General features: G+C 34.8%; 3 protein-coding genes across 7 annotated transcripts; all 3 read left to right on the top strand.

The window, feature by feature from the left end:
- The first annotated feature begins 1,503 nt into the window (after nt 1-1,503).
- LOC141668720 (transcription factor TGA2-like) lies at nt 1,504-8,928 on the top strand. Of its 5 annotated transcripts, XM_074475718.1 has the most exons (10): nt 1,529-1,841; nt 4,179-4,261; nt 4,412-4,540; nt 4,724-4,783; nt 4,895-4,954; nt 6,513-6,590; nt 6,705-6,753; nt 7,115-7,386; nt 8,152-8,397; nt 8,497-8,928. In XM_074475718.1, the coding sequence occupies exons 3-10, from the start codon at nt 4,472-4,474 to the stop codon at nt 8,641-8,643; spliced, it is 981 nt and encodes a 326-aa protein (XP_074331819.1). In that variant the 5' UTR covers nt 1,529-1,841; nt 4,179-4,261; nt 4,412-4,471; the 3' UTR covers nt 8,644-8,928. The 5 variants fall into 5 exon arrangements, with proteins under 5 accessions (XP_074331842.1, XP_074331819.1, XP_074331811.1 ...); XM_074475741.1 differs by lacking the exons at nt 1,529-1,841; nt 4,179-4,261 and adding an exon at nt 1,504-1,522; XM_074475710.1 differs by lacking the exon at nt 4,179-4,261.
- Nucleotides 8,929-12,517: 3,589 nt separating this feature from the next.
- On the top strand, nt 12,518-15,115 carry LOC141708615 (uncharacterized). Its single transcript, XM_074512329.1, has 4 exons — nt 12,518-13,190; nt 13,268-13,386; nt 13,525-13,725; nt 14,867-15,115. The coding sequence occupies exons 1-4, from the start codon at nt 12,518-12,520 to the stop codon at nt 15,113-15,115; spliced, it is 1,242 nt and encodes a 413-aa protein (XP_074368430.1).
- Nucleotides 15,116-16,534: 1,419 nt separating this feature from the next.
- Nucleotides 16,535-20,019, top strand: LOC141668703 (pentatricopeptide repeat-containing protein At5g40410, mitochondrial-like). Its single transcript, XM_074475688.1, has one exon. It carries the CDS (start codon nt 16,582-16,584, stop codon nt 19,468-19,470), a length of 2,889 nt encoding a protein of 962 aa, XP_074331789.1. The 5' UTR covers nt 16,535-16,581; the 3' UTR covers nt 19,471-20,019.
- The last annotated feature ends 2,114 nt before the right edge of the window (nt 20,020-22,133 follow it).

Here is a 22,133-nt window from a genome sequence, read left to right as displayed (position 1 = left end):
TCTTTTTGTTTCTTCACATGATATGAACTTTAGGTAGACAAAAACACAAAAAAGATGGGTTAAAGTAAGAGGTCAATGGTGTATTTTTTTGAAATAATGTTAAAAATAACAATTTTTTAATATAAATGGTTAAAAATACCCATTCTGTAAATGAATGGCTGAAAATACCGTTTTGGAGACGCATTTGCCATTTGGATATCCTATTTTCTACTAGATACGCATTTGTCAAATGGGTATCCAATTTATTATTTTTTTTATTTTTAAGATACTCATTTGGCAAATGCGTATCCCAATGGTAATACCCAAACCACAAATGCGTATCTTTAGTAATTTTCTTGGATACCCAATTCTCAAATGCTTATTACACTTACCCAATTATAAAATGCGTAACCAAAACGGTATTTTCATCAATATATTTTAAAAATGGGTATTTTCCGCCATTTACCTATAAAATGGGTATTTTTAAACATCAGCCTATTTTTTTAGAACTAAAACACTAAACATGTTTGAAGATAAATTTGAAAGCCTTAAAAAATTATGGCACAAGTACTTATAAGTGAAATATAAAAACCGTAACATTTTAATATTTGATAACAGTACATAAATGAATTTAAACATAAGTATGAAATAACATGAAAAAAATATAATTCTACTTAAGATGAGAATGGAAATGGGGATGAACTTCCTTTTTGATTTTATTTTTCTTTATCTAAAATAAATGAGGATGCAATTAATATCTTTTTGTGGGCTCAAAATAAAGAATATGTGAGAAAACCTTTTTTATTATTAATAATACGTAACATCATAGATATATTCACACAAAATCTAAACGTATTTAATATTTACTATTCTTTTGTTTTTTCTTGCATATGTGATAAGATATAAACGATAACGTATTTTTTGGGATTAGTATTGATAATTTTTATCTCATTCAAAGCATATATTTTGTCAAATTTAAAACTTAATTCAAAAATAATGCATAAAATTTAAAATTGAATCAATATTTAATTAAAATTAAAACGAAAATATAATTTAAATTTATTTTAATTGAATATTTTATTAAAATTTCATATTGCACATGTTTTCACAATATTAAATTTCTTTATAGATAAGATTATTATTTTTTATCTTGTATAGTTTACATTTTGTTAGTGACAAAATATATTTCATTCTTGTAATGAAAATATTGTATCAAAAGTTTTAAGATTTTTAAAAAGTTTTATTTTTGAAAGTAAAAACATGTTTTACAATTTAATTATTAAATAGAAGGATGATTTATTCTTTTTAGAAATATTTTTTTTAGAAATAAGATTTAGCACATATTCTACTTAAACTCATGTTTACCAAAAAATTGTGTAAAAATGGTAAATTAATTTTTATAAAATTTGTGGGACCCTGTGTATTCATAATCTTATCTGTTGAAATCATCATTTTCACACATATTTTTAAATTATTTTAATGATATTACAGCCAAAATGAATGATGAAAGCAAAGATGGGAAAAAGAAAAAAAGTCAAAACAAGTGAGACTCTGCAGATTTTGTACATACATACAAAATCAAATATACAGATTTTTACATACATGTTCTTGTTCTTAAACCAGCACTTACAAAAACTCATAAAAATTTGATGTTTTTTAACCCCATCCAATTTTACCATCTGGGTATTTATTAACTCAAGCTCTTGTTTCTACTGTGGCCCACTTTTTTTTACTGCTCTGGTTAATTTTTTATTAAGGCCTAGAAGAAGCTGGTGCTGTAAATTTAAGTTCTTTAATTTGGGGTTGTAAATGTTGGTAAAGCGGAGATTTTTGTGTGTTTGAGTGCACTTTTTACATTCACTGTAAGCCCCCTTTCTGTATCTCTCTTTTACTGTATGTGTTTGCATATGCTTATGTTTATTTACATGTGTTTTGTATGTTTATGAAGGATTTGCGTTTTGTTCAACATGTTTTTTTTATTGGATTTTGCTGAATTATGTTCTTGCCACTTACCAGCAGTCCTGTACTATCTCTATTATTTTTTCGATTTCGAAAGAATTTATATTCATTTTAATGTGTATCTTATGTATTGTTGTCGTTGTTGTTTAATGTATGGTTTATATCTGTGTGATGTGATGTGTCTGTTATTCTGTTGCACAGTAATATGTTGTAGTTTTTTATATTTAAGGTTTTACTACTAGTATAAATGAAGGATGTGATGTACATAATTGCTAGTGTTTATGTTGTGTTGATGCTTCAAAGTATAAACACTCGATTTTTGTAGTTACCTTAATCTTAGATAATCGAGCATTGGATTCTTTTTGTTCTTGAAAATGGTTAGTTGTAGATATTAATGAAATCACACACACCAATGCCTCCATTGAGGTTGGCAGTCTTGAACTTTTGTTACCCGAGAAGATGGGATCTTGTTCATTGGTAAAATGGTGATTGCATTTTACATTTCGTTTCTTGCTATATGATTGATACCTATACTACACGAATGTATGCAAGTGTGTCTGAAGAGATTGGATCTATAGAGTTAGACGTATTAGTGTCTTGTTGTTCATCTTTTTATTGATAGATTTGGTTGATCTTTCTAGGTAAGTAGTTTTATTAAGGAAGTTTTATTAAGGTATTAATAGATACATATGATATTCTAGTAAAGCTTTTATTTAATGTATTGAACTTCTCTTTCTGCATTAGCTTGTTTTATCCGGTCCCTAGGCCCCTTGATTTGGTTTATCCTGCATTGCGATGTACAAAAGTAAGTGGTTTCGTTAGAGACAGACATGAATAAATATTTGAATGTGGAAAGAGCTAACCTCCTTTTGCAAGTCACAATTTAAGATCTTATGCCCTAAATTTTTTTCGCTGTAAGCTGCAAATAAACTAGACCATTGTTATCGCGAAGATGACAAGTTGACGACTATTCAACGCAAAGGTACTCGCCGAGAGCCTCACAGCCCAACTTGGTTCTTCATAACCATGATTGTGGTGTACCATGACCCAATCCAGCCAATGATAGTACACAAGAAAGAGACGGAGATTATTATGATATTAAGATAGAAAACTTTGTTTGATATTCATCATACTTATGTTTTTATTTGCATGGAAATCTTTGTTTGGAATATGAATGTTATTATGCAATAACTATGCATGTTTTGAACTTATATTCTATTACTTTTGATTTAAATTATGGAATTTATGTGTTTAGTTAATAAATCTAGTTTGTTGACCTTTTATGATTAGTCGGACGACTTGTTGACTAGTCTTTTCGAAGGTATTCAGGCGTTGAGGCTTGACTTGGCTCTGTTATAACCATGAACTAGACATGATTTTTAAGCAATTTCGCTTGGTTACCGGGCCAAAAAATTACCAGAATAAGACAACTAAACGATGCCTTTGGTTATTATGTTAATGTTGTTTTTTATTGATATAGGGTGGAAAGGATGAAAACCGTCATGCTAAAAATTAAAGGACCTCAGTTTTTTCTATTCGAATCATATGTATACATATAGAAGAAATAAACCTAAAGTTATATGAACAAATGCCTATCATTATTTACTCCCATATTTGTTTTGGTTCTATTTAGGTTATAAAATTTACGTAACCGGGAAAAGAGATGGATACGCATTAAACAGTCAAGTTCTCTGTCCATTATTTTGTCTGTTTGTATATTTTACTAACTAGCAACACGATTTGAATGATGAATATAAACTGAAGAGAGGTTTATCAATATGTTTCAACATTTTGAAGAAGTTATTTAGGTTAAATTACAACAAGACGCTTTCTGCTTACTCAGAGATCAAGTGGTAGGTAATTAACCTGTACCAAGAACTAATTATGAAGATCCTTTAATTTCTTGATCTTTTCTGGAGCTACATTACTTCATGGGATTCTATAATCTTCCATGACACTGACTGTATATTCCTAAAAGAAGTAATTTACTTGTCACACATGTTTATGTTAGTTACGTAACTTGGTACTAGGCCCTTGACGGTTTTCCTCTACACCTTTATCGAACATGTTATTCAACTTATTGAACTGTCTTACTGGTTTTGCTATATTTTAATCTTTACATTAGTTTTTTTTGTTCTTTATACATTTCCTATTTTATTCCTCGAATATAGAAAACCAAAATAGTCATTTTTTTTTCTAAAATTGGTTTATTGTTATTTTTTCCTTTTTCCCATATATAGAGATCCAGGGTATCGTTCAGAAGTGTCAACGGTCAAGTGCCAACTCAATTCTTCTAGAATCGCTTGGCATAAAAGGCGAACTTGTAACTTATGCTTTTTAGTTTTTACGTTTTAGTTATACATGTCTTAATCGTGAGGATTTAAGATCATGCTCTCGATCTTTAGAAATGTTGTGTCAAGTAAATCATTTGCATAGTTATCTATCAACTCCATCTCTTAATTTTTATCTGCAGTTAGTTTGGGAAGTCAGCAGTAGCATATATTTATTTCAATAATTCATTTTGAGGAAGAAGATGTTGAGGATTGCAAGTCCTAGGACTGATACATCTACAGATGGGGATATCGACGACAAGGCTCCTGGGGTGAGATTCTTAACAACAAACTTCAGCTGCATTATTCCTACCGCTCTATATATTTCTAACAAATTCTGGTTCCTTCCATTATTTGTAACATATTTTAAATAACTTCTTTTAACTGTTACATTTTAATTTAATATTTGGTTCTTAAAGTTTAGTCATACTTTCTTTTGGTTTTCATGGTTGCAGTTCCAAAGCAGTCAAGGTATGGTGGTTTCTGATGCTAGCGAGAGGTCAAGGGATCAAAAGGTTTTACTTTCTGGCCTGTTTATATCGTATATCCTATATTTGTAATATAAATACATGTATTTTAATCGTTTTCCTTAACTTTATGAGCTATTGTTAAATTTTATATTACAGACCCTTCGTAGACTTGCCCAAAATCGCGAAGCTGCAAGAAAGAGCCGGTTAAGGAAAAAGGTATACTTTCTTGTAATATGCTGCCTCCATAATCTATTTCAAAAGAATGATTTATGCACATTTTGAAGCTGTCAACTGAATTGGGAATGTCAGACTAACTCATATCCATATCGACAGACACACCCACACACATTATCCCCTTCTCCCTTCACAGTAATCCCCAATCACCGGTATACATTTATAGCGGTTTACAAGCTCTACTAATTTATTATAGTAAAAAGAAAGAAAGAAAGATTAAACTCAAAATTAAACCATATAGAAGGCTGTGGTTGGCGCAATAGTCAAGTGTCTGCTTGCTATTCACAAGGGACATGTTTCTTATTATGAAGAGTAAGGGTATGGCTGCCTATAAAGGGAAACTTCGCCTGATGATCCTGGATCCTATTAAAGCTTCCAGTTGCCTCATTTTATTTTGATGTTCAAGTCAAATTTTTTTTTTGGTCTAGATTGCACTGCACAGGTTATTTCATTTGGTTAGTTGTCCCCTCCCCCTTCCCCGGGATTTTGCAAAAGGCTTACCTTAGTTGATTTAAGTAGTTTTAAATATTAGAATACACCCTGGTTGAACTATTGGCATGGAAATAGATGTATTTGATAGTAGCATTTGCATAAGGGTCTGTTTCTCCTTGCTTCATCACACCTCCCTCTTCATTATTCACGGGATTGGCATAAAATTCAAACCTAATTTATAGTTTTTATATTTAGTGTATGTGTGCAGAACGTGCTAATGCCTATTTATTCTTTAATCAACCTCATTTCATTTTGTGAAAGCCGATTCTTATATATATGAATTGTGAGTGCGTGTATTATTACGTTGTCTTTATCTTAATTCTGCATTGTTCATATAGCCGCCACCAACTGGTTCTGCAACAAGGCTTAGAGTTCATTAGAGTAGTCTTAATTATTAGAATACACTTAGTTGAACTATTGACATGACTATATATTTTGTCCACTAGCAGATTGCATCAGGGTCCATTTCTCCTTCTTTCTTTCTTTCTTTCTTTCTTTCTTCATCATACCTTCAATTGTTTTGCATTAAAATGGTGTAAATTTAAACATAATCTATTTTTGGATACTATCCTTGATCTGCGCTCACACACGTATTAGCACATCTTTTTAATTTCATGGTGAATGCACAAGTAGCTATCATGTGTATTTGGAGAGACTAATGTAGGTAAAGATTTAGTCACAACATTCGGGCTTTTCCTGCTATTTTGTAGTGATAAGAGTCTTCATTGCAAAGTACTAAATCAAACAATGATTTTAATCATGACCACTACCATTGTGGTCTTTAAAGTGTCATACTTCTCCCTGTATTCATCTTTGTATGGCATTCCTCGCATTTTAGGTACTTGTAATCGCATTCCTTCCCTGATAGTTGCACACTGTAGCATGCATTATTAGGTTGTACTGCATAACCCCTTTCTACATTTCTACATTATTAGGTTGTACTTCTTTTTTGCATTTAGTAATCAGCATCTATTTTTTAATTTTCCTCAGATTTTAATGAAGTTTAAGTAAATGAAGTTGTTCCCTATTTATCTATGCTCTGTTTTAGGCTTATGTCCAACAACTTGAGAGCAGCAGAATGCAGCTGACTCAACTCGAACAAGAGCTTCAACGAGCTAGGCAACAGGTTATATCAATATCCTTGGTAGCATGATCTCTACTATCTAAAATTAGTAGTATATTCTCTACTATCTAAATGTTTGCTTCCAGTTGATGATTTTTTGTTTTCTTTCGTATGAAGGGTAAATATATCTCAAGTTCAGGGGATGCTCAGTCGATTAGTGGAAATGGTATGGCCATTTTCTTATGTTTTTTTTCTATTTATTGAGAATGAAGACGTTGATAACAATAACCTCACATATTTGAATTCGTAGACATGTTAATGGTTTGATCTGCTTCTGCATCTATATTCATTAGATGCATCAGATTTTTGTTTCTTTTCTAGGGGGGAGGCTGTTGCCTGTCGATTAGGACTAGAGGTCTGCACTAGTTGTGTAGCATGTCAAATTGGGTACCGTAAACCTGCCAAACTTACGTGTCACTAACTAATCTAGCTAGCTGTAGGAACTGTAGGAATATATTTCCATTAGTAAACTGTTATTTTTGGATTTGTTTCAGAAACCTGAGCTAAATGGTCCAATGACTTTGCAGGAGCCTTGGCATTTGATGCAGAATATGCGCGCTGGCTGGAAGAGCACACCAGGCGAGCTAATGAGCTGAGAGGAGCTCTCAGTTCTCATGCGGGTGATGCTGAACTACGCATCATTGTGGATAGCCTCTTGACACACTATGATGACATTTACAGGATTAAAGCTGAGGCTTCCAAGGCTGATGTTTTCCATATCTTATCAGGAATGTGGAAAACACCTGCAGAGAGGTGCTTTCACTGGCTTGGAGGATTTCGTCCATCTGAATTACTTAAGGTGAGGATTCTTTTTTGGGTGAACACTTCCACATGTTGTAGATGTCCCATTGATGTCAAGTATGTACTCAGTCTGTTGTTTTTAATCTCTTTCATGCAAGTATAGATTTGAAGTTGATATATATTATTTTTAGTTTATATATCTTTTTGTTCAAATGATAAAAAGTTGCCTAGGATTGTGCAAAATTATAAGACTTTGTGCAAGGAAGGAAGAACTTGATGAAAAGGAGTTATTATAATGTTACCTTTTGTTTCAATTTCTTTGCCGTGGATTTTAGGTCAGATTTATCAAGTAGGAATATAGAAGAATTAATATGAAGCTAGACGAATAACTTGCCTCAACCGAGAATATAGTTAATTATGTGCAATAGAGTGACAATGTCCTAAAGCTATTTTATGTTCAACTTTAATTCTACTCTCTCGCCAACTATAATACCAACTCAACGAGTTTCATATCTCTGTATATCGTGTCTCAATTTCCATTAGTTTGGGCATGGAAATAATAGATGACTGGTTAAATTGAAGTGAAAATTCATGAAGTCCTGTGGCATTAACATTCTTGGTCAGATCCCCAATCTGACGTTAAAGTCACATTTAATTCTCTGATGTTATTATCTCGTGTTGACATTCTTATCACTTATGCATTCATTTAATATATATGTGATATTTAATTATGAGTTTTAATTTGATTACTTTTTCTTTAATCATTATATTTCAGTATTATGTAAGTATACAATTATCTATACTTTAAATTTCATGGTTGTAGCTGCTTGTGAATAAGCTGGAGCCTTTGACTGAGCAACAGTTGTTAGCTATCACCAACTTGCAGCAATCCTCCCAACAGGCAGAGGATGCTTTGTCACAGGGAATGGAGGCATTGCAGCAGTCCTTGGCCGACACATTGGCCAGTTCAAATGCTCAATCAAATTCACCAGGAAATGTAGCCAGTTACATGGGACAAATGGCTATGGCTATGGGAAAGCTTGGAACACTTGAAAATTTTATTCGTCAGGTAATCCTTTATCATTTTATGCATAGAACCAATTTATTATTAATAATTATTCTAGATGAACCAAAAACAAAATGTCAAACAATCATTTTCCATTACCAGGCGGACAATCTTAGGCAACAAACGCTCCAGCAGTTGCATCGTATACTGACAACTCGCCAGTCTGCTCGTGCTGTCATTGCAATCAATGACTATTTTTCTCGTCTCCGAGCTCTTAGCTCTCTCTGGCTTGCCCGCCCCAGGGAGTGAGAATGTACTTGTTTGTTACACCATATAGGATTTTAGTGCTGCCTTTCGGACTTAACTAAACTGAGTTTTATAGCAGAGGCAACCAAACAGGGCATGAAGACAAAACATCAACAAACTTAACTTTGTTACAGATGATTTTTAGTTATAGCTGAATCCAGCCTAGCTTTGTGTAGCTTGGATATGTGATTCCAGCAAGTCGTTTTCTTGAATAATTACAAAAATAGTCATTGCTTTTTATATTTATTGAATATTTGGTATAGATACTCAAAATCAGATTTGTCTTTTGTTTTTCATGCGTTGAAGTAGTTATTCTGTGTAGAATATTTTTTGCTAAGTGTTATTGTGGGAAGTTACTGTTGTCTGAGTTTGAAAGAATTGTTATGCTTTATGTCTTCCAACTAATCAATGTTTAATAAGCAGAAACTTCATCAATTTTAACTAATGAGACCATGAAACTTATGTTATACATGCAATAGTCCCTTAAGATTCAGAAATGTACACAACGCCATGGAGAGCGAAAATCAAACTCCGTTGTGAAGCGGAGGGCGAGTCTTTGGTGGTGAATAATCCATGTCAAACAATAGCTTCCAACTTTTCATTTGCGGCGCGCGCCTTTCAGCAGAAGCATGAGATTCAGCTTCTACATTGGCATCTTTACTGTTAACATTCACATATTCATCGCTTTCTGATCGACGATCATCTCTACAATCGGTTTGTATGTTACCATTGTCTTGGGCCACTACAAGTTTTGTCAACGAGGAAGGTGGAAGATAATCCTCGTGGTTTTTCTGCCCAGAAAACATCAGACATTAGTTTTCCAAGTCAACTAACTACTATTTATTTTCACCAAACTGTCACTTTCGTAAATGAAGCTCCATTAATGGAGTTTAAGATGCAGATATGAAACATATACATACGGCAATCATGAAGAAGAAGAAGATATTCATTCAGTAAAAACAAGTTCATTTTACAATTCTAATCTTTACTTCTCTCTGAGTGACTTGTATACTTGATACAAAACTCATTGTGAGTCACTAATCTGTAACTAACTTTTGCTTGCTGAGCTGTGTTGTGCTGAAACCGAGCTGTCATATGCTGGACCTGAGCTGACATATCAGAGTTTATATCAAATTTTATCATATCAGATTTTAGCATATCAGAGTTTAGCATATCAGAATTTATTTTTGCTGTGTCTGAAGACTGCAGCTTTTGCTGCATCAACTTTGGCTCTTGCTATTTGCCTATATGATTAACATCCCCCCTCAAGTTAGGAGGGGAAAACAGATTACAAACTCCTAACTTGGAGTTCAAGAAAAGCAACTGAGCAGAAGATAAGGCCTTTGTAAAAATATATGCAGGTTGTAAAGTAGTGCTGATGTAGGTCGGTTAAATCATGCCCAGTTGTAACTTCTCTCTAACCAAATGACAATCTAACTCAATGTGTTTTGTTCTTTGATAAAAAACTGAGTTGAAAGCAATATAAATGGCTGACTTATTGTCACAATAAAGAGTAACAGGAGTAAGAGACTGGATTTGAAAAGTTTTAAACAAATTCAACAACCAAGTCAGTTCACAGCAAGTATCTGCCATACTTCTGTACTCAGCTTCAGCAGATGACCTGGAAATAGTTTGTTGTTTCTTCCACTTCCAGGAAATTAAAAAATTGCCAAACTTAACACAGTAGCCAGTAAGAGAATGTCTAGAAGTTTTATCACCTGCCCAATCTGAATCACAGTAAGCAGATAGAGACATTGAATTATGAGAAGACATTAAAATACCTTGGACAAGAGCATTTTTGAGATATCTAACAACCTTATGAGCAGCTCGTAAGTGATCAGACCTAGGAGTTGCTATGAACTGTGATAACACTTGGACAGAATAACAGATATCAGACCTGGTGACTGTAAGATATAGTAATCTACCCACAATTCTTCTATATGAAGAGGCACTGGAATCATGTAATAGAGGACTGACATTATCCAGAAGATTGTGATTTTGCTCAATAGGAATCTTGGATGGTTTAACAGCTAGTAAACCCGAATCCTTGAGTATGTCAAGAGTATACTTACTTTGATGTAAGTAGATGCCAGCTGAAAACCTGGCAACCTCAATGCCAAGGAAGTATTTAAGGGATCCCAAATCTTTAACTTTGAACTTTGTAGCCAAAAAATCAATCACTTGCTGCATAAGAGACTTGGATGAACCTGCTACCAGAATATCATCTACATAGACTAATATTGCCACAAATTGATTGTTGGATGTCAATGTGAATAAGCTGTTGTCAGAATGTGACTGACTACAACCATACTCTATTAAGGCCTTGGAGAATTTAGTAAACCAACATCTTGGAGCTTGTTTAAGACCATACAAGGACTTTTTGAGTTTGCAAGCAACATTTGAAGAATCTGTGATACTAGTAAGATCAACACAGGTGGAAAATTGAAGATATCCAGGTGGAAGTCTCATATATACAGTTTCATTCAAATCACCATGTAAGAAGGCATTTGTAATGTCCAATTGAGAAATTGGCCAATCTTTAGCAGCTGCAACAACAATAAGTAATCGAACGGTAGTCATTTTAGCAACTGGTGCATAAGTTTCAAAATAATCCAATCCATAAGTCTGAATGAAGCCTTTGGCCACTAATCTTGCTTTGTACCTTTCAATACTCCCATTTGGATTGTATTTGATTTTGAACAACCATTTGCAATCTACTATATGGCGATTCTTTGGTTTAGGAACAATTTCCCAGGTGTTGTTACTCTCTAGTGCATTCAGCTCAATTTTCATAGCTTGTAACCAGTTGTGATCAGTAGAAGCTTGCTTATAGGTGTATGTTATAGATGACTGAACAGTAGCAACTAAAAATTTGGAGTATGATGATGACACATTGTCATATGATATGTAGTTTTGAATTGGATAAGAACAAAAAACAGTGTTTACCTGATCAGTTATAGTAGTTGCAGAGTTGGGAATTAGATGCCTTCGCAAACCTGTAAAATCTCTTAGTTTGACAGGAAGAGTTTTGTTTCTTACTGGTCGAATGACAGAAGTAGTTGTACTGTTAGTATCATGATTAGTAGCATGATCAGGAAGATGAACAACAGAATGATCAGTGTCATGTTGTAAAAGAGATGCTTATCAGAAGGAGTATCAGAAATAGGAGCATATTTTTCTTTAAATAGATAAATATCCTCTTTAAAGACTATATCTCTGGTAACATAGCATTTCTTAGTATCAAGATCAACCACCTTATATCCTTTTTTATTGAAAAGGTAACCAACAAAATAGGCATTTGAGTGCTTTAGGAGCAAATTTATCACCATCGGTATCAGAGCTAGATATATAGTATCAGCTAGTTAAATACATATTTATGTACTCATACACATCTGCTCTTCGATCAAACTCATCAAATCAAGATAATCGAACATCTACAATGGCGAATAATACAGTCATTGATATAAATCATCCATATTATCTCAGTTCATTTGATCATCCAGGCTTATCACCAGTTACAGAGTTGTTAAACAACCAAAACTATCACCAATAGAGTCGTTCGGTTACGATCGCACTATTTGTAAAATTAAAGCTTGGATTCATCGATGGTACACAACCAAAACCTGTGAATAACTCTCCTCAGTTGAGTTTGTGGATGAGAAGTAATGATCTGGTTATATCCTGACTTCTCAATTTCATCTCATCAGAAATTCGCAAAAGTGTTGTTTATCTCACCACTACAAAGCAGATCTGAGATGATCTTTCTGCAAGGTACTATCAGAGTAATGTTCCTCGCCTGTTTCAACTTCGAAAAGATCTAGCATCTCTAAGTTAAGGTACGAAATCAATAACTACCTATTTTACAACATCTCGAAGTATGATTGATGAACTTGACAATCTATCACCAATACCTAAGTGTGTTTGTACTTCTACTACTTGTGCTTGTGGAAATGCTCAAAAATTGTTTGAGTATGAGAAATTAACTAAGTTGAGTCAGTTTCTGATGGGATTAAGTGAGCAATTCATATTTGTTAGAGGTCAGATTCTACTCATGAATCCACTACTTGATATTAGCCAAGCCTATTCAATATTGTTCCAAGAGGAAAATCAGAGAGACTACTCTAGTAATGTGATTGTTGTTCCTGAAAATATTGCTATGAATGCAAAAATGCACAATAGCTTTAAGGCAAAGCAAGTCAAGAAATTCACAGATTCAAGTGTGATGTGTGATTACTGTAAGATGCAAGGTCATATGAAGGATAAGTGTTTTACACTTCATGGATATCCTGATTGGCATAGGCTGTATGGTCAGCCAAAACCAAAGGTCAAATCAGCACAAAGAAAGTTTAATGCTAATGCTGTAACAACTACTGATGTTGAACAATCTGAAATTTTTGCCATCACTGGTACAAACAAGGAGTCTACTTCAATGTTCACTGAAAGTCAATATCAGCAACTTTTGAATCTACTTCAACAGACTCAGGGCAAAACACCTGCTATCTCTAATGCTACATGGATGAATACTGCTAAGTCTGAAACAAACTGTGCAGGTACACTTCAATGCATGTTCCTGCTTGTCAAGTCAATAATGTTCAGTTTAATAGTCTTGCACATACTTGGATTCTAGACTCTGGTGCTACATATCATATAACTCCTCATAAAAATCTATTAGTCAATATACAACATGTTGAATCTGAATTGCTTCTTCCAAATGGCCACATAGCTTGTGTTACCCAAACTGGACATGTAATTCTTAATTCATAAATTACTCTGAAAGAAGTATTATATGTTCCAGATTTTTAATGCAATCTGTTATCTATACCTAAACTCACAACAAATAATTCTTGCATTATTTCTTTTTCTTCTTCAAAATGTCTGTTTCAGGACCTTACTGTTCAGAAGAAGACAGAGATTGGTGAATTAGATGCAGGCCTGTACAAACTTCATACAAATCATCTCATTCCTTCTGCTAATATGTGTAGTGTCTCAAGTAATCAGTGGCATATAAGATTATGGCATCCTTCATTGTCTGTTCTTAAAAACATTTCAGAATTAGGAGTTCATGATAATGCTGATTGTTGTGATGTTTGTCAATTCTCAAAACAAACTAGAATTCCTTTTCCAGACAAACAGTCTTCTGTTAGAATGTTAATCATATAGGCAAAAAGTAAGAACCAAATTTGATGCAGCAAAAGCTGTAGTCTTCAGACACAGCAAAAATAAACTTTGATATGCTAAACTCTGATATGCTAAACTCTGATATGCTAAAATCTGATATGATAAAATCTGATATAAACTCTGATATGTTAAACTCTGTTATGCTAAACTCTAATATGTCAGCTCAGGTCCAACACATGACAGCTCTGATACCATGTCACTTTTGTAAATGAAGCTCCATTAATGGAGTTTAAGATGCAGATATGAAACATATACATACAACAATCGTGAAGAAGAAGGAGATATTCATTCAGTAAAAACAAGTTTATTTTACAGTTCTAATCTTTACTTTTGCTCTCTCTGACTGACTTATATACTTGATACAAGACTCATTGTGAGCCACTAATCTGTAACTAACTTTTGCTGAGCTATGTTGTGCTGAACCTGAGCTATCATGTGCTGGACCTGAACTGACATATCAGAGTTTATATCAGATTTTATCATTTCAGATTTTAGCATATCAGAGTTTAGCATATCAGAGTTTATTTTTACTGTGCTGAAGACTGCAGTTTTTTCTATATCAACTTTGACTCTTGCTCTTTGCCTATATGATTAACACGAACACGCATGGGACTTTTTCTCTGCATCTTTCAGAAATGATTGTAGTCAAACTATCTTCACATTTGTTTTAGGGATTAATTGATCTTCGCATATGGCCTATGGGCTTATGTTCTATAAAAAAATTGCAAGTGTTGTTTATCTTATGGAATTTAAATTCAGTACGTAAATGAGATTGATATTCTAGTACATTTTTGTTTTGGAGTTTCATTCCAATTTAGGTTAATCGGGCTTACGTTGAGTAATTTAAAAGGCACCATCTAGTAACACATCCAAATTAATGATGTCTAGTTAAAAAAATATTTTTGAAGTTACGGGCGAACATTAACATCAGTCATCCCCCCATTTATCGCCCAACTTATTTCAACATTTAAAATCACTTTTAAAACTGACGTGTGTTACAAAATCATGGTGCAAAATCATTGATGATCCATTTTTCGCTCACATGCAGTATGATTCTGCTGAGGTTGAGCACAAAACACTGCTGATCCCGAAATTGCACACTGCGCGACCAACAGAGATGGCTTTGTATGTAGCAAGTGAAAATGGAGAAGGTAGGATACTACATGCATCAACAATTTCGATGGTAGAGTTTCAAGCTAGCCGCATTGATGGTTCTTGCCACGGGTTGCTGTACTTTGCAGAAACCTACACAAATCCCCTCAGGAGTCAGTTTAGGATTCTGCCTCCTGTTGAGTAACCAGCTCATCTAAAACCTTAAGGTGTTAGAGGAAGGCCCCAATAGGATCATATATTTAACACTCCCCCTCACTCGAAAGCCCATTTATGGGTCGAAGAGTGGAACACCGACACCCATCTTTGGGGTATAAATTGCCTTTAGTGTCCATAATAAATTGTTGGGGGTGGCTGTGAATCGAACATTAGTTCTCCCGTCAGCTTAAGCTCTAATACCATGTTGAGTAAACAGCTCATCTAAAACCTTAAGGTGTTAGACGAAGGCCCCAATAGGATCATATATTTAACACTTCCCCTCACTCGAAAGCCCATTTATAGGTCGAAGAGTGAAACACCAGCACCCATCTTTGGGGTATTAATTGCCTTTAGTGTCCACAATAAATTGCCTAAGCTCTGATACCATGTTCAGTAACCAGCTCATCTAAAACCTTAAGGTGTTAGACGAAGCCCCCAATAGGATCATATATTTAACACCTCCGATGCACATAAAGATGTACTATTCTTGGGATTCATACTGGAGTGCGATTGTATTAGGTTTCGATAGCTTAACCAAGACCTTCAAGATGGTTTGTTCAAACAAAAGACCATCATCTAGTTACTTTACGCTAGTGCACACTTTGGGGACAACATTGTGGTGATAGGAATCTGGAGCTCCTGCTTATAACTGTAGTAAGACTATCGATTATAAGTCTGTCCTTGATTAATAGCAAGGAGATATTTAAGGTAAATCCTCATCCTGAAATTACACCGAAAAAATAATTTAAATTCTGTCAAGTACTGGAGTTACAGTAAGAGGACATGCAACATAACTGAGTGTGTAGATCAGAGTTGTAAGCAAAAATTTAGAGTCTTAGTGGGAGCCTGATTTCCATCTCTAGTGCTACCGAAGTTTCTTAGCTGGATTGTACCATAGACAATTATATAAATTCAAAAATCGCTATCAGTCTAGATTTCTATTAATTTTTGCTGTTGCTCATCTCTATAGTGCTATGGAACTTACCGCACTTTAAACTAATGTAAACAGATTATACCCCTGCCAACAACATAATTTCCGACTTCTCTCTAGAAAGCGACCAACATATTATAACACATTTTTTCTATGCACTCCTAGTGATATGAAGGTTAAAGAAATATTACCTGATAGATAAAAACATGAGAACGAAAAGACTTATATGATCATACGTTTTTTTTTTTATAGTACATAAAATCACTAGAACCATTAAAAATATACAAATTTTGTTACCGAAACTTCATGAGAATGCAAAGAGTTATAAGATTTTACGATATTTTGTGTTAAGTCATGACATCGCGAGAACGATTAAAAATACACAAATTTTGGTACGGAAACTTTCAGATTTTATGGTTGTCATGGCAAAGCCTGTGTGGACATTCTATTTCCATGTGTGTGTAATATAACTGCAACCTCAACTTAGTTACATGTATTGGAGATAACACTCTTGACAAAAAAACATGGCCATTTCATCAACATTTCATTTTAATCTTTTATATCAGCACAAGCAAATTTCACCAAAACACTATCTCCCCACTACAAATTCATGTAATTTTGCTTATACAATTTACCCAAAACATGTCAAAATCAATACTAGAAGTCAATATAGTGTTCATAGTAGAGTTGATAAAAACGAGTTCGTGAAAAATGTGACCTTTATGCTTCAATCATTAGATTTCACAAACCCATATGAATGTGTGGAAATTTATGCTTTGATTCTGCAAAAATGTAGAAATTTTGGTGATTTGGAGCTGGGTTTTCAAGTTCATGCTCATATGATTGTTTGTGGAGTTGAGTTGTGTGTGTTTCTTGGAAGTCAGTTGGTTGAATTGTACTGTAAGTTGAGATTTGTCAACTGTGCGCGTCGATTGTTTGATCAAATGGGTGAGAGAAATGTGTTTAGTTGGACTTCTATTGTTGGGATGTATTGTGATATTGGTGATTATGAGGAGGTGGTTAAGTTGTTTTATGTGATGGTTAAAGAAGGGGTTAGGCCGGATCATTTTGTGTTTCCGAAGGTTTTTAAAGCGTGCGCGGAGATGAAGGATTATAGAGTTGGGAAGGGGGTTTATGATTATATGTTGAGTATTGAGTTTGAGGGGAATTTGTGTGTTAGGAGGTCTGTGATTGATATGTTTGTGAAATGTGGGAAGTTGGATATTGCGAAACGGTTGGTGATGGATGATTGTAAGGATGTTGTTATGTGGAACATGGTTGTTGATGGTTATGTAAAGAAGAAAGAGTTTGAAAAGGCTTTGCGGTGCCTTAGTGATATGAAGGTTAAACAAATATTACCTGATAGAGTGACATGGAACTCCATTATTTCAGGATATGCTCGAGATGGACAGTTTGAGACAGCATACAAATATTTTCGTGAACTGGGCTGGTGGGATAATTTTGAAGCCAATGTGGTGTCATGGACGGCACTGGTAACAGGACAGGAACAGAATGGGAATTATTCCCAAGCGTTGTGTTTGTTTAGGGAAATGGTAAATGCAGGAGTAAGGCCAAATTCGATTTCTATTGCTAGTGTTGTTTCAGCCTGTACTAAATTGTCTTTGTATAAGCATGGAAAAGAAATTCATGGATATTGCATAAAAACAGATGAACTGGATTCAGATTTGCTTGTTGGCAATTCCTTAGTTGATTTATATACGAAATGCCAGCATTTGGAGGTAGCACAAAAGAAATTCAGTATGATCAAACATAAAGATATAGTGTCATGGAATGCAATGCTGGCTGGCTATGCCAGTAGAGGTTACCACGAAGATGCAATTAAGCTACTCCATGAAATGGAGTTACAAGGAGTTGAACCTGATGTTATTACATGGAACGGACTGATATCAGGGTTTACTAGATATGGTGATGGTAAAACAGCTCGAGAGTTATTTTATAAAATGTGCGTTAAGGGCATATATCCTAATGTAATCTCTATTTCAAGTGCATTGGCGGCTTGTGCCCAAGAAAAGGATTTGGACTTGGGGAAGAAAATTCATGGTTTTATCATCAGGAACGAGATTGAGCTCTCCACAGGTGTTGGAAGTGCTCTTATAACGATGTACTCAAGATGCAATTCTTTGGAAACCGCCTGCTCTGTTTTTAATGAGCTCACAATTAAGGATGTTATAATTTGGAACTCAATTCTTGCTGCTTGTGCAAAAAGCGGGTTTGGAGTTAATGCTCTAAACCTGTTGAGGGAAATGGTTTTGACTAATGTAAGACCTGATACAGTTACAATGGTTTCGACCCTTCCTGCTTGTTCAAGATTATCTGCTATACGTCATGGCAAAGAAATTCATCAATATGTCATCAGGCATGGGCTAAACTTGGGAAACTTTGTTTGGAATGCCCTTATTGATATGTATGGACGGTGTGGTGCGATTGAAAAAAGTCGAAGACTATTTGACATGATACCAGAAAAAGATGTTGTCTCATGGAATGTTTTAATTGCAGTGTATGGAATGCATGGTCTTGGTATGGATGCTGTCAATACTTTTCAGTCCATGATAGCTACAGGAGTAAAACCAAATCATTTCACCTTTACAAATCTGTTATCAGCTTGTAGTCACTCAGGATTAATAGGTGAAGGTTGGAAGTACTATAATATGATGGAAAATGAGTATGCTATAAATCCTGCTATGGAGCAATATGCTTGTATGGTAGATTTAATGGCACGTGCTGGTCAATTAAGTGAAACTGTGGAGTTTATTAAAAGGATGCCATTTGAGCCCAATGCTGCAATCTGGGGGTCGTTGTTGGGCGCTTGTAGAATCCACTGCAATGTTGATATTGCAGAATATGCAGCAGAACACCTCTTTAAACTTGAACCGGAAAGTTCTGGAAACTATATTCTCCTAGCTAACATTTACTCGGTGGTTGGAAGATGGGAAGATGCATCAAGAATACGTTGTCTGATGAAGGAACGAGGGGTGACAAAATCTCCAGGTTGCAGTTGGATTGAGGTTGATAGAAAAGTTAGCAGCTTCATGGTCGGAGATACAAAACACCCTTTAATGGACAAAATATCAGCAAAGATGGATAGCTTGTACACGGAGATAAAAGACATTGGTTATGTCCCTGATACGAGCTTTGTTTTACAGAACATTGGGGAGGCCGAAAAGGAGTCTAGCTTATGTGGACACAGCGAGAAACTTGCTGTAGCTTTCGGATTAATTAGCACACAAGCTGGAACCCCTTTACGAATAATCAAGAACTTGAGGATTTGTGGAGATTGCCACTCAGCTATAAAGTACATATCTAAGTTAGAAAACAGAGAAATTATTATGAGAGATAATTATAGATTTCACAAATTTGTTGACGGTGTATGTTCATGTGGGGATTATTGGTAGCTGTTTATATATCTTATCACTAGTCTATCTTCTATAATCTGTAATCTGTATTGCAATGTCAAAGCTCGATGGTCTTTACCAAAACAACCACTACTTATACGAATAGATCTGCATATATCATCCTCCCCAGCTCCAGAAGCGTGATACGGCTATTTATATACTGGTTTCTTAGGTTCCGAGATCCTTTTTTATGACTGGGACTGGGATACATATTCGGTTACTAAGGAATCAAGTCGCAAAATAAGAGCCTGTCTTGTATTAGAGACTTTCAACATATGGCCTGGAATTCTATGCCGGTCAAAGCATATGGTTTCTCCAAGCTTATCACAGCTGTACAATCATATAAACTTGTTGAAGAAAATTCCTTTACAGAATACCAGAAGTTTTCATTCTGTTGTACATACGATACATTTCAGAGTCAGAAGTGATGAGAAGACGACACCGTGGGGCTAAGAAACCCAAGTATCGTGTAATCTGTCACGAGTTTAAGGATCAGTCGTAGCCCTTGTCACGAGTCATTTTGCAACATTACTAGTATTCTGCTGCCAGATTTTGATGATATGATCTTTTAAACAAAGCACACTTGTCTAGTGTTTGTCTGTTATTTTATATTCTAATTTTAAATATTGCACAACATAGACACTATCATCCATATTATATTAAATCTTTACGCTAACCACTACAATATTTTAGTTGATTTTTACTTGTAGTTGGGCTACACAGATAACATGTCTTGTGAGATAATTAAAATGTATAGACTACAGGATATACATAGCGATTAAATTAACATAAAGTTAATTTGAAATGGATTTAAAGCCACAAAACCTATAATGCTCGTATAAGGGGCATGCATAACCGAACATTTTGTTTTTATATATCAAAGAAAACCCAAAAGGACAAACTATAGTTCATGCACTAAGCAAAACTCCATTAAACTCCAATATATGGTATATATGTGTTAGTGCTCAAGTTGACTGCTTTCATCTTGCATATTGTGAGGAACATAAACAAGTATATTTGTCTTTGATAATTATTTTAGAAGCAAAGGGTCACACATGTGATTTAACCACCCTTAAATTGAGGACAACTTTTTTATATACTCAATCCTCCTTGCAATCAATCTAACCATTTCTTTCATCATCAGCAAAATGCTTCAGTTTAAGCCTCAAGTTTCATATGGTTCTTCTTATGGAACTGAGCCAAGCAGCCCAAATGATCCAGCTTTAGACACCATGCAGTATTATAGCGCGCCAAGTAGTCCTGTTCAACGCATAGGAAGTGCAATATTTGGCTATGAGTCCGATATGCAGAGTACAAATGAGGAAGATACAGACTCCAACTTATTTGAGTTTGCGAAATTTCAAGGGTTTTGTAATGATTCCGAATTTGAATACGAAGAAGTTAAGAATGAACCGATCAAACGTGTGGATTCATTGCCTACAATGGCGTTTGCGGATGAATTATTTTTTAATGGTCAAGTGAAGCCTCTGAAACTCCCACCTCGCCTACAAAATCGCAATGCAACAACTTGTCCTAGTCCAACTATGTCTCCTACATCTGTGATTAACATTTCTTTTACAAGAAAGAACATTTGGAACGATGATTTTGATCCGTTTATGGCTGCTTTGAACAAGGTGAGGGAAGAAAAAAGAGGACGAAAAAGTGTCCATAGAAGATCACAATCTCATTCACCATATAGGCCCACCAGTTGTGAGTGGCCAGTTGACACCAGCCGCTTTAACGAGGATAAGCACCAGCAACCAGAGAAGTTGGGACCATTGGAACATGGGTTGGCCAAGCCAAAAGGCTCGGCCTACGCAAGATGGGCTCGACATGGATCCATGGAAGACAATAAACTGACATTACTCATCGACTCGAGCCCAAAAGCTCCAAGTAAGCTAAAGGGGTTGAGCTTTAGAAAAAAAGTGAGACCAGTAAAAGTAGGCCAAGAAGAATCAAGCAAGCCTACATTGAAGGAATGTAAGAATAATGAAGAAAGTGAAGGAAATTCTAGTGGAGAAAAGAACAAGATGGAGAAAGTGAAGGGGATTCTAAAAAGGTATGCTTCACTTAAGAAAGAAAAGAGTGAAAAGAAGGTGCCAAATCAAGATCCAAAAATGGGAAAGCCTGGTCACTTTAAAAGCTTTAGCTCCAAATTTAGAAGAAGCAAAAATGGAAGTGGACAGCAAAAAGTGTTTAAAGAATCAAAGATGGTGATAGTGCCATTTAAGCCCACAAAACTGACATTATGTTTGGGGTATGGTGGCGTTGACAGCCCAAGAGCCTAGATTGTGCGTTTTTTTTCTTTCTTATTGGATATTTGTTCTTTATAATCATGTAAACATTGTTAAACATGTCCTGTTTGATTGCTTGAAGGATATATAGCTTTACATTGTTTTGGGAATAATAATAGGATATCATATTTTTTTTTCAGAGTTATGTTATCGGTTTGAAAACATTTACAACATATCTAATAAAATTTGAAACTCTGCTTAATTGTTTGCTCATCTTCACCATGTTCATTGAAAAAATTATTGTCCTTAGATGCCAGTGTGGTCGAGTCATTGCTTCCCGTCTGGTTAATAGAATTTTATCTGCTAATATTATAGCACAGAAATGTTTACTATTATGAAGGGTGATGCCATATGCTAATACAATCAAAA

Source organism: Apium graveolens, chromosome 1 (genome assembly GCF_009905375.1).
Source record: "Apium graveolens cultivar Ventura chromosome 1, ASM990537v1, whole genome shotgun sequence".
NCBI lineage: Eukaryota > Viridiplantae > Streptophyta > Magnoliopsida > Apiales > Apiaceae > Apium > Apium graveolens.
This window is presented reverse-complemented; position numbering and strand designations above follow the sequence as displayed.

Excerpts from the sequence above, each read along its gene's own strand:
- LOC141708615 (XM_074512329.1), top strand. The coding sequence starts at position 12,518 with ATGATTGATGAACTTGACAATCTATCACCAATACCTAAGTGTGTTTGT. Across the intron at positions 13,387-13,524 it reads GTGTTACCCAAACTGGACAT|GACCTTACTGTTCAGAAGAA; the intron begins GTAATTCTTAAT and ends TGTCTGTTTCAG. Across the intron at positions 13,726-14,866 it reads ATAATGCTGATTGTTGTGAT|TATGATTCTGCTGAGGTTGA; the intron begins GTTTGTCAATTC and ends GCTCACATGCAG.
- LOC141668703 (XM_074475688.1), top strand. The coding sequence starts at position 16,582 with ATGGCCATTTCATCAACATTTCATTTTAATCTTTTATATCAGCACAAG.
- LOC141668720 (XM_074475741.1), top strand. The coding sequence starts at position 4,472 with ATGTTGAGGATTGCAAGTCCTAGGACTGATACATCTACAGATGGGGAT. Across the intron at positions 6,754-7,114 it reads TCAGTCGATTAGTGGAAATG|GAGCCTTGGCATTTGATGCA; the intron begins GTATGGCCATTT and ends ATGACTTTGCAG. Across the intron at positions 8,398-8,496 it reads TTGAAAATTTTATTCGTCAG|GCGGACAATCTTAGGCAACA; the intron begins GTAATCCTTTAT and ends TTCCATTACCAG.